We start from the raw sequence: 12992 nt of genomic DNA on the forward strand, positions 1-12992 counted from the left end.
GTTTTAGAAAAAGAATGAATAGCATTTCTTCTAAAACAACACAAAGAACTTGCTCTTGGGAATATGAAAGAGTTTGTATTATGCTCAGATAAAGTTTGATATTTTTGTGAAACATTTTTGATTAAGTGGGCAAGGAGAAACATATCAACTCTTCTTTGCAAAAATGTTTGAGATTTTAGCTTCTTGACCCCATCAAAAAGAATTATCTGTAGGCTGATGGGCTGAGCTTTGGACATACATAGTACTGCCTGTTGGCATGAATAAAGTAAACAGGTGCATTATATTACAAGCTCTATTCCAGGGAAAGTCAAAGTAAAACATTAAGTCATCTATTAATAGTGATAGTTGTACTATCTTTATGACTCCAGCAACTCAAAATTTTAAAGTTCTTCCCAAACTACATATTTTACTGAGCTAATGTTCCATTTGTACTGTATGCCATTTGCAGTAAACATAGAATAGTTGAATGCTGCTTATCTGTTTAGGAGTAAAGCCATCAAAACTAGAAACCAATCAGTAGTATTGCTTAATATTCTGAATTATTGTGGGAAAACAACACAATTGACTTACTAGTCATATCTTTTATGTGAAAACAAATTTTAGTATTTCAATCAAAAAGCTAAATAATCAAAATATTTTAAAAAACAGTTTTTTCATGGTCACTTTAAACTTTTTCATTTTAAATAAATCACTTTAGCCATATCATTTTACCTTACATAACCAAAGTGACTATTTTTAAAAATTTCTTCTTTAAACATCAGAGTGTGTTCCACTTTTGAAAAACTGCAAGGTGGCCTCTGTTTCTCTCTCTGCCTCAGGAAGGTCAATTACTCTTAGGTTTGGTCTCTAGAAGTGATCGTTCATCTCTTGCAGGTTTTGTTCTGTCTTTTTGAGCTTCTTTTCTATGCTTTTGACAGTTTGGGTTAGTTCTATGTTTTGGTCTTTGAGCTCTGATATTCTTTCTTCTGCTTGGCTAATTCTGTTTTCCATGCTTATTAGTTTGTTATTTATTTCCATCACAGTATTCTTTACTGCTATTATTTCTGACATCAGCTCCTTCCTATTTTCCTCTTGTCTCTCCTCAATTTTTAAAATTCTCTCTATTAATGTCTTGATGTCTGGGTTTGTTGCATTGACCAGTCATTCTGGGGGCTCTTCATTGTTTGTGTTCCATAATCTGTTTTCTCAGTGTCTGATCTCCCAGGGGTCTGTTTGAGACCTATGTTCTTCTTTTGGCTTTTCTACACATCTCAAAAATGATACATCATGACCAAGCGGGCTTCATCCCTGGGATGCAAGGCTGGTTCATCATTCGTAAAACCATAAATGTAATTAAATACATCAACAGATGTCAAAACAAAACCACATGATTATATCATTAGATGCAGAAAAAGCTTTTGATAAAATTCAACACCCCTTCTTGATAAAAATGCTTGAACAGCTAGGCATATGGGGAACATACCTCAAAATAGTAAAAGCCATCTACGAGAAACCCACAGCCAGCATACTCCTAAATGGACAAAAACCAGAACCATTTCCCCCGAAAACTGGAACAAGACAAGGATGTCCACTCTCACCCCTCCTGTTCAATATAGTATTGGAAGTCCTGGCTAGAGCAATCAGAGAAGAGAAGGCAATCAGGGGTATTCAAATAGGAAAAGAGGAAGTCAAGCTATCTCTCTTTGCTGATGACATGATCGTGTACCTTGAAAACCCAAGAGAATCTGTCAAAAACCTCCTTACACTGATAAAGGACTTTGGCAAAGTCTCAGGATATAAAATAAAAGTGTAAAAGACAATCGCATTTTTTACATCAATAATAAATAAACAGAAACCCAAATAAAAAGCACAATTCCATTCACAATAGCCACATAAAAAATGAAATACCTTGGCATCTTCCTAACCAGAAATGTGAAAGACCTTTACAATGAAAACTATAAAACACTGCTCAAAGAAATCAAAGATGACACAAACAAGTGGAAAAATATCCCATGTTCATGGATTGGAAGAATCAACATTGTGAAGGTGTTCATCTTACCTAAGGCAATCTACAGATTTAATACAATACCTATCAAATTACCAGTGAAATTCTTCTCAGACCTAGAAAAAACAACACAGGAAATCATATGGAAACACAAATGACCAAGAATAGCCAGAACAATCCTCAGCAAAAAAACTCAAAAAAACCAAAAACAAAGCAGGTGGTATCACATTACCAGACTTCAAACTTTACTATAAAGCTACAATCATCAAAACAGCTTGGTGTTGGTACAGGAACAGGCATATAGACCGATAGAATAGAATTGAGATTCCAGAAGCAAAACCTCAATTTCTCAACCAACTCATCTTCGACAAAGCCTCCACCACCTACCACTGGGGAGAGGAGAACCTATTCAGTAAATGGTGCTGGGAAAACTGGCTGACCACATGCAGAAGATTGAAACAGGACCCCTATCTATCCCCATGCACAAAGGTTAACTCCAAATGAATCAGAGACCCAAATGTACAACCTCAAACCATAAGAACCATAGAAAATGAAGGAAATACTCTCATGGAAATTGGAACTGGCATCCAATTCCTGAACAAAACCCAAAACCCACAGGCCATAAGAGATAAGATGGACAAGTGAGACCTTATTAAACTGACAAGCTTCTGCAAAGCCAAAGAAACCATCAAGAGAGCAGGGAGACAGCCCACAGACTGGGAAAAAGTATTTGCCAACACCAGGTCTGACAAAGGCTTAACATCTTGGATCTACAAGGAACTCAAATGTGCTGGAAAGAAAAAAACAAACAATCTCATTATAAAATGGGCAAAAGATATGAACAGACACTTCTCAAAGGAAGACATCCAAGCAGTCAACAGACACATGAAAAAATGTTCAACCTCACTAATCGTAGGGAGATGCAAATCAAAACCACACTGAGATACCACTTAACTCCAGTCAGAATGGCAATTATCAATAACTCAAAAAATAACAGTTGCTGGAGAGGGTGTGGCAAAAAGGGAACACTTCTATACTGTTGGTGGCAGTGCAAACTAGTGCAACCTCTGTGGAAAACAGTATGGCGATTCCTAAAAGCTCTAAATATTGACCTCTCATATGATCCTGCAATCCCCCTACTGGGAATATACCCTGAAGAACTCAAATCGCTCTATAAAAAAGATACCTGCACACGTATGTTTATCACAGCATTGTTCACAATAGCAAGAACCTGGAAGCAACCATGCTGTCCATCAAAAGAGAATTGGATTTTAAAAATGTGGTACATATACACAATGGAATACTACGCAGCCATAAAAGAACAAAATCATGAATTTGGCAGCAACCTGGATGGAACTAGAGTCTATAATACTGAGTAATCTCTCCCAGAAACAAAGATCTGATGATCATGTGTTCTCACTCATATAGTGGACCTTGAACATCCAACATAACACTATAAGAAAATGACTGACAGTGGTGGGAAACTATGGGGGGGGAGGGAAAGGGAGATGGGATTAATGGTAGTAAATATCTGTCTGGAGATGGGGAGACACCTCTTATCAACAAGGGTGCCTGAACGAGCATATTTGTATACCTAACCCTTAACTGTACCCCACAGTATCATAATAAAAAATATTGATTAAAAAAAGAAAAACTGCAGCAATGTGATCTCCCTCTGTGTTACATAAAATTGTTTGAATTTTTACTTCTATATTCTATACTGTTGTGGAATTTGAAATATAGGATTTTTCACACTTTGGCTTTTTTTCATATAGCTCTGCAAAGCCAAATTCAGTAGTTGATAAGTTTTTAAAAATTATATTAGATCCTAACAATAAACATTGTTTATAACTAGTATAGTATATTCAAAGATTGAATATCTTTATTTCTTTTTCTAACTTTCCCTACAGTAGTCCATCTAGTGTCTCTAACATTTACTGTCTAAAGAAATTTAGACCTATGTAGACATTTGCCACTTGTGAAGTATGAGAGATTGTCTAACCCGGAAGCTTCCCACTCAAGAGGGATGGTAACATGCCATAGAGTCACCAGGATGAAAAGCAGCACCTCCTACCTCCTGGGGCAAGGAGTTCCCACTTTGGAGCCCATCTTTCATATGATAGGAATGTAAATTTTAATCTAGTTAGCAGACCATATTCAAGAGCTGTTGGTGTTGAAAACCTTGTACTTTTATTTTTAAAATGGAAATACTTTTTGAAATTTGGTTTTGCTCTGTTTCCATTTTTAAAATAAACCTTCTTTTTCATTTATTTGATTTTATTTCAATAGCTTTAGAGGGTACAAATATTATTTGGTTACATGGTTGTATTGTATAGTGGGGAAGAATTCTGAGCTTTAAGTATACCCCCCACTACTACCTGTGCACATTGTACCTGATTGATGATTATTTTGTCCCTTCACCCCTTCCCCTCCCTGTTCTGAGGCTCTAATGTCCATTACTCCATTCTCGATGCCTTTGTAGATCCTTAGTTTAGCTCACATTTATAAGCGAGAACATGCAGTGTTCGGTTTTCTGCTCTGTTAGTTCACTTAGGCTGATGTTGTCCAGCTCCATTCAAATTGCTGCAAAAGACATGATTTCATTCCTTTTGATGGCTGAATGTATTCAATGATGTATATATACCACGTTTTCATTATCCACTGATCAGTTAATGGGTATTTAGGTTGATTCCACGTTTTTGCAATAGTGAATTGTGCTGTGAACATGCGAGTACATATTATATCTTTTTTGTAAAATGACCTCTGTTCCTCTGAGTAGATACCTAGTAGTGGGATTGCTGGATCAAATGATAGATACACTTATAGTTCTTTGAGAAATATTCATACTTATTTCCATAGAGGCCGTACTAATTTACACTCCCATCAACAGTGTATAAACATTCCTTTTCACTGCTTCTGTGCCAGCAACTATCGTTTTTTAATTTTTTAATAATGACCATTCTCACCGGTGCAAGGTGGTATGTCATTATGGTTTTAATTTATATTTATCTGATGATGATTGATGTTGAGCATTTGTTTCCTATGTTTGTTGGCCATTTGTATATCTTCTTTGGAGAGATGTCTGTTCATGTAATTGGCCCACTTTTTATTGGAGTCTTTTGCTTTTTTTTCTGACTGAATTGTTTGAGATCTTAGTAGATTCTGGCTATTAGTCCTCTGTTGGATATAGTGTGCAAATATCTTCTCCCATTCTGTATGTTGACTATTTTTCTATTGTTGCTATTATTATTATTAGCTATGCAAAAGTTTTTTAGTTTAATTAAGTCCTGGTTGTTTATTTCCACTTTTGTTGAGTGTGCTTTTGGAGTCTTAACCATAAATTCTTTGCCTAGGCCAACGTCCAGAAAGGTTTTTCTAGGTTTACTAGGAGAACTTTTATAGTTTCAGGTCTGACATTTAAATCTTTAATTCATCTTGAGTTAGTTTCATATATGGTGAGACCTAGGGATGAAATTTCATTTTCATGTAGCTATTTGATTTTTCCTACACCATTTGTTGAATGAAGTAGCCCTCTCCCCAATGTGTTTTTGTCTGCTTTGTCAAAAATCAGTTAGTCATAGGTGTTTGGGTTTATTTCTGGATTCTATATTCTGTTTCATTGGCTCATATGTCTGGTCTTATACCAGTACCATGCTGTTTTGGCTATTATATACTTGTAGTATAATTTTAAGTCAGGTAATGTGATGCCTCCAGCTTTGTTCTTTTTGCTTAGGATTGTTTTGGCCATTCTGGTTCTTTTTTGGTTCCATATGAATTTTAGGATTGTTTTTTCTAATTCTGTAAAAAATAGTGTTGGTAGAATGATAAGGATTGTGTTGAATCTGTAGATGACTTTGGGTAATATGGTCATTTTAACAATGCTGATTCTCTCAATCCATGACAGTGGGATGCTTCTCCATTTGTTTGTGTTCTGTACAATTTCTTTCATTGGTGCTTTTTAGTTCTCCTTGTAGATATCTCTCACCTCCTTGGTTAAATATGTTATTAAGTATTTTAACCTTTTGGCTGCTGTTGTGAGTGGAATTGAGTTCTTGATGTGATTATCAGCTTGTTTGCTATTGGTATATAGCAGTGCTACTGATTTGTGTGTGCTGATTTTGTAACCTGAAACTTTACCTAATTCATTTGTCAAGTCCCTAAGTCTTTTGGAAGACTCTTTAGGATTTTCTCTAGGTATAAGATCATATCCCTTGCATACAGAGATCGTTTGATTTTTTTCTTTTCCAATTTGGATACCCTTTTTTTCTTTTTCTTGCCTGATTGCCCTGGCCAGGACTTCCAGTACTATTTTGAATAGGAGTAGTAAAGTATCTTTGAAAAGTGAGCATCTTTGTCTTGTTCCAGTTCTGAGGCGAATACATTCAACTTTTCTTCATTTAGGATGAGATTGGCTGTGGGTTTGTTGTACATGGCTTTTATTATTTTGAGTAATGTTTCCTCTATGCCTATTTTGCTGAGGTTTTTATCATGGAGGGATGCTGGATTTTGTTAAATGTTCTTTCTGTGTCTATTGAAATGATCATATGATTTTTGTTTTTAATTCTGTTAATGAGGTTAATCACATTTATTGACTTTTGCTTGTCTGAGAAAGACTTAATTTTCCTTTCGTTTATGAAACTTAGTATTGCAGGGTACAAGGTCCTTGGCTGACTGTTAATCTGTTTGAGGAGATTGAAGATGGAGCCCCTTTCTGGCTTGTGGGATTTCTTCTGAGAAGTCTGATAGGTTTTGTAAGTTATTTGAGGCTTTTGTCTCACTGCTCTTAAAGTTCTTTCCTTCACATTAACTTTGAAAAACCTGATGATTATATGACTTGGCATTGACCATTTTGCAATAAATCTTCTGGATGTTCTTTGGGATTCTTGTATCTAGATGTTCAGATTTCTGGTAAGGCCAGGGACGTTTTTCTTCATTATTCCCTCAAATAGGTTTTCCAAACCTGTTGTTTTCTCTTCTTCCTTAGGAACAACTATCATTCTTAGGTTTGGACATTATACATAATCCCACACTTCTTTTTCTGTTTTCTTGATTCTTGATTCTTTATTGTTGTCTGATTGGGTTAATTTGAAAGACTTATATGCAAGTTCTGGATTCTTTCTTCTATCTGTTATAGTCTACTGTTAAATTTTTCACTACATTCTGTACTTTATTAAATAATTCTTTCATTTTCAGAATTTCAGCTTTTTTTAAAGGTGTCTATCTCATTGGAGAATTTTTCATTCATGTCCTGAATAGTTTTTAAAACTTATTTATGTTGGTTTTTAACTTTCTCTTGAATCTCATTGAGCTATTTTATTTTATTTTATTTTTTTGATTTGGAGTCTCACTCTATCGCCCACACTGGAGTGCAGTGGCCACTCCCGGCCACCGCAGCCTCGACCTGCTGGACTCTGGCGATCCTTCTGCCTCAGCTTTCCAAGTAGCTGGAACTACAGGCACGTGCTACCACACCCGGCTAATTTTTTATTTTATGTAGAGATGAGGTCTCACCAAGTTGCCCAGGTGGGTCATGAACCCGTGGGCTCAGGCAGTCCACTCACCTCACCTTCCCAAAGTGCTGGGATTACAGGCTGAGCCACCGAGCCTGGCTTGAGCAATTTTATAATCAACCATTTGAATTCTATCTTTGGAATTTCATAGATTTCATTTGGGTTAGTGTCAATTTCTGAAGAGTTAGTGTGGTCTTTTGAGGGTGTTGAAGAACTCTTTTTTAATATTGTCAGAATTATTTTTCTGGTTCCTTCTTCTTTGGGTGGGCTATTTCTTTTTATTTGAGATTGGAAGTGGGCTGACATAAGCACTGTAGGATTCCCTTGGTTACACATAGCCATGTGTGGTGAGTTTCTCAGTTGCCAGCTGTGGCAGCCCAGCAAAGGCTCAAGGCATCCTGAGTAGAGAGTGGTATTAATTGAGTTCTGGGATTAGATCTTTTCCAAAGCTGAGTTATATCAGATGTAATGGGTTGTGTTGTTGACCTCCAACCAGGAAGTGGCATTTGTGGAAGACAAACAGCTATGATGTTGGCTGTGGGTTTTCTGCTTGGCATATGTTGCTCTAAGAAAATGCCTAGCCAGCCTAGGAAATAAGTATGACTCTGGGAATTACCCCAGCTTTCTGTCTGTTTTGAGCCTTTGAGGAAGGTAATGGGAAAAGAGCTCAAGTTCACCACCTGTGTGCACTTTTGGCTACCCCAGTGAGAATTGCAAGGGCATCCTCGGCTACTGGAGTAATGCTTTTGTGCTGAGGCTGCATGAAAAAAAGAGTTTACCTTGGGTGTGAAAGGTTCCTAGGGCAACAAGTTCCAACCAGCTTCTGTATCTTAGCCTAAGGCAGTCTATGTTCTGAATGTCAAAGTGCAGCTGAACTTACATGCTCATTGTCTGTAAACTCCTACCCCAACAGTGAGAAATCTGGCTCCTATCACCTGCCATCCATTTACTTCACCATTCATTACCAGAATACATGTATAGTGGTTTCAGTATTGTTAACCTGTATGACTATGGGAAACATCACTATCAAATAGATACAGTGCTTACATACAATTTCTTTCGCCTTTGGTCTCAAAAACTCAACTCATTTTTGAAGTTACTTAGGTCAGCACCTTAATTTCGCTTTCCTTTCAGTGAGCTTGTTTTATATATCTGTAATGCATCTATATTCTTTTTGGCATTTGTCTTTCATCCTGGGATTCCCCAACTTCTTAATTGATCTTTTTCATTTTCATATAAAATAAAAATTTGCATGTGTTTATGCTTTGGCTTAAAATTCTGTGGGTTTGACAAATGTTTAATGTCTTGTATTTACCATTATGGTACTATATAGGATAGTTTTACTGCCCTAAAATACCCCCTGTGTTTCACTGATCCAACTCCTCATTCCATGTCCAAATTCTGAAAAGATGTGCCTTTTTGAAATTCTAGATTGAGACTGAATATTCCCAGAAGTTGCCATCAAAATTAAGGAATGGAAAATAGGGTATTTCTCTCATACAGGAATTATTTGTTTTCTTTCTCTGTGTGTGTGTATGTGTGTGTTGTTTTATTTTCTTTTGTTTCCTGGTCTCAGGCAATCCTTCTGCCTCAGCCTCCCAAGTAGTTGGAACTACAGGCACACACCACCATGCCTGGTTAATTTTTTTGATTTGTTGTAACAATGAGGTCTTGCTATGTTGCCTAGGTTGGTCTTGAATTCTTGGGCTCAAGCAATCCTCCCTTCTCTACCTCCCAAAGTTTTGGGATTACAGATGTGAGCCACTGAACCTAGCCAGGAACTGTTTTAAGCAAAGTAAACACTAATGTCTGGTGATATCATGTTTCTTAAACATCAGGAATTGTGAACCTTTATTTTATCTTGTTAGTATTTTTCTGAATAAAAATAAGCAAAATATCTCAAGTTGGAAAAAATCTCATTGAAAACAGGGAGAGATGTTGAATAAATTTGAGAAATCAAAAGAATAAACCGACAGATCATATTGATTTTGTGTTTTTAATTTTCAAAAGTATTTGAAAAGTTATCTCGAATCATGACTCAGTACATTTAAAATTGTTACTTATTTTGTTTTAGAGAGGACTCTCCTTCCAGTCTACCCTCCATTTTCTTCTCTCTTTTCTTCCTTACTTTCACCTTCACAAATGTTTACTCAGTGAGACCCTATTTAATGCCAGGCACCATAATAGATACTGAAAAGGCAAAGGTAAAAAAAGTTATCCATACCTCAAGTACCTTCTCATTATTATTGAGTCAGGAAGATCTAAAAGGATAATTATTATACACTAATTATTATATTGGTGCAATAGGCACATAAAGAAATAAAGGAGTAGCTGTACTTTGAAGGATCAGAAAAGGCTTTAGTAGAGGTGACCCCTAAGCCTTGGAGGAGGAGTCCTAATATTTAAGACAGATAAGAAAATGCGGCTTACAACATCTTGGCAGTTAGAGGGAATGTCAAAATTGAGAAGCTACCAGTTAATTATAGCTGGAGTGGTTGAGGTGGGTTGGAGAGGGTTGTGCAATAGATCAGGCTAGACAAGATGGATCATGAAGGGCATTGAGTTTAAGTTTTATCCTGGGAATAGTGAGAAAGCCATTGAAGGATTAGGAGCAAAGTAATGATTACATCATAGGGCATCTTGCGGAGCTCACTCTGGCAGGTGACTGCTGAGAGAATTAGAGAGGATATGAAACTTGATCCTAGAAAACTTCCTAAATGGCAATTACATCTTCGTATCTGTAGTCAGGATGGGAGATAATGAGGGTCTGTTTTATTTCAATGACAGAAGGTAAAGAACATCAAGAAAGTATATGAGAAATATTTTAACAAAAATAAGGAAGTGTGAAGAGGAATGAGGCAATAAAGTAGTACCGAAGGGTAAAATTGATATCATCTAAATCCTACGAATTTTCATTCTAATTAAGGTAAAGCTGAATCCTTGATGGCAAAGAGACACATTTTGTGCATTCTTATATTGAGTATTTCATGATTCTATTTCCAATAATGAATGTCAAAAATTTCCATAAAAATCTTCAGGAGGAACATAGTTTAGATATATTTTTTAAAAGACTCTAAATCTTTTTTTATTTTTTGGTGTAGCTTGTGGACCACACATGTCTTTTTTAAAAATTTTTCATTTTAAAGATGTGGGATACAATTCAGGGTTAGGTATACAAATGTTCATTATGTAGGAACCCTTGTTGATGAGGTGTGCCCCCACCTCCCCTGGCAGTTTTTGCCACTACTGCCAATCCCTTTCTTATAGTATTATAATTGTTCAAGTTCTGCTTATGAGTGAGAACATGTGGTACTCAGTTCTTTGTTTCTGTGACAGATCATTCAGTATGACTCTAAATCTTATTAAAAGATGAATGTAAAAAAAATGGATTCTGAGTTTGTAGTATGACATGAAAATAAATTTAAACTTAGAGCTCTTTTGTGTGGATAAATTATTCTTACAGGTTTTTTTTAAGCTTTAACACAAAGTTTATTAGAGAAAGAAGAGAGAAAAGAAGGGGAGACATGCCAGAGCTGGCATGGGTGAAAGAAACTGCCATTCTTACAATTTCTGAATATGCAGTTCATGGAGATTGAAGTGATCACTCATATTAATATCCACAAAATTAAAATAATATTTAATTTAAGATAAATTTACTCTTTGGCAGGATGAATCCTTAAAGCAACTGCAAGTAGTTCATCAACCATGGATCTTGCCGAGTGACACAGAAAGTGAAGGAGTGGAAGCAGAACAAGAGAAACGTGAGTACATAACACTGTTTATTGAAAAATTGCTTATACCCAAAGAAATCTGCCATAAAGGTATTTCACTTTCATAGCATTAAGCAACTTCTGTGAGGAAAAAAAAAAAGTTATACTTGATTAGCGAGAGCATGTAAAGCTAAGCTAAGCAAATCAGGTCTGTGTCTTGATTTGATAACATTTTAAATATGCTGCTAAGGCCCATAAACTTTCTGAAAATAAGGAAATATATTTTCTAAATAGCAACATAGACTAGTTGGACTTACACTAGAAAGACATAGTATAGAATTATATCAGGGTTAACGTGTGAGTCTTCAAAAATTTCAAAATATGTTAGAATCAGCTAATTATTATCTACAAAATGATCCTTATTGGTTAAATGAATAATTTTATGTTATAGAAGCTACTAAAAATTCATAAAACAAATTAATACTATAACTGAAGGCAAACGGAATGTATGGTTCTTGATTTCCCTGGATTATAATGACCACACTCTGCTATGGCATAGCTCAGTACATTGCTTTCCAGGAGTTTACTGACACTGTGACACCCAGAGGTTCAGCAATGTAGTTGAGACTGAGAGGTGAATGTCTAGAGTATGAGTATATAGAAATGACATAAACTTGTAAAATAATATCATATCCAAATGTATTTTTTACCAGTATAGTTTGTAAAGAGAAATAACCATTGCCTGTGATAAATAAGCTCTCATGTAATTGGTGTGAAGTGATTAATGAATAATTCTCCCGAGCTATACTCACCAAAAATACTTGATATGTTACATGGGTGGCACCATGACTGCACCCTGGGGGATCCAGGCAATTACACTTCCTGGTTAAAAGGCATTTAAAATGCCGTACCCCACTTCCATGGCTGCCAGCTTGTGCAGTCAGAAGAAGTACAGGCAAGAGAGTAAGGGTCAGAGTGCTCAAATTAAAGGAGGATAGAGCACAGGACTCACTCAGCTGACACATTTAGAAATACAGAGGAAAAAAACCCACAATGACTCTTTACAGATTCTATGGGAGGAAAATGATACTTTCCAGAGAAACCTGATGGAGACTTAGAAAGTAGAGTGTACTTTAAGCAAGTCCAAAAGTGTTTTGGAAGGTTCTTGATACAAGGAATCCTAACTCAAATGGTCTAGGAAAGAGCAGCATAGATTCAAAGAAAAGAATCCCCAAATCTGGAAGGATTAATAATGGCCTAAGGCTTTGAAGAAACAAATACAAATATGTTTATACCCCTTTTCCCTGCCACCTTCCAACATATTTAAATATACCTAAGTATCATTCTAGAGTTTGGGTTTAATAATTTTCACTCCATTCTTTTAGGCCCTCCTTCATACATCTTTTGTTAAAAAGCACCCTTTAAGCAACTGTGTTGTGTAAACACAATATATTTAATTGTGCTAGATTTATTCTGTTAGTTCCAATGACAGGTGCCCAAAGTGGGCAAAACCAGGTAAACAACATCCTTATAGAATGCAGAGTATGCTAATGATATGAGTATGCTATATCTTATCATGAACCACATCTTAAAAACAAGAAAAGAATCTATCAAAATTGTATATTGTATCCATTTTCAAATTCAGACTCACTTCCTTTTCCTCAAATCCAATATCTCTAATCAGTACTAAAACTAGAAAACACAGTCTCATAATGTAAAAGAGATAAAAATTCCTAGGACTTTCTTTAATCTTTGTCATCTAATACAGATTGCCTTTCTGTGTATATT

At 35.9% G+C, this 12992-nt stretch overlaps 1 protein-coding gene across 1 annotated transcript in view; it reads left to right on the forward strand.

The window, feature by feature from the left end:
• LOC103267715 (uncharacterized protein C8orf34-like) overlaps positions 1-12992 on the forward strand; it is a 318318-nt gene that overhangs the window by 278238 nt on the left and 27088 nt on the right. Inside the window, exon 8 of the mRNA XM_021716164.1 lies at positions 11162-11255. Within this exon, the coding sequence (XP_021571839.1) occupies positions 11162-11255 (94 nt within the window). The remainder of the gene's footprint in view (positions 1-11161; positions 11256-12992) is intronic.

The sequence above is a fragment of the Carlito syrichta genome, unplaced genomic scaffold, assembly GCF_000164805.1.
Source record: "Carlito syrichta isolate Samal-C Ts95f unplaced genomic scaffold, Tarsius_syrichta-2.0.1 Scaffold308211, whole genome shotgun sequence".
Taxonomy (NCBI): domain Eukaryota; kingdom Metazoa; phylum Chordata; class Mammalia; order Primates; family Tarsiidae; genus Carlito; species Carlito syrichta.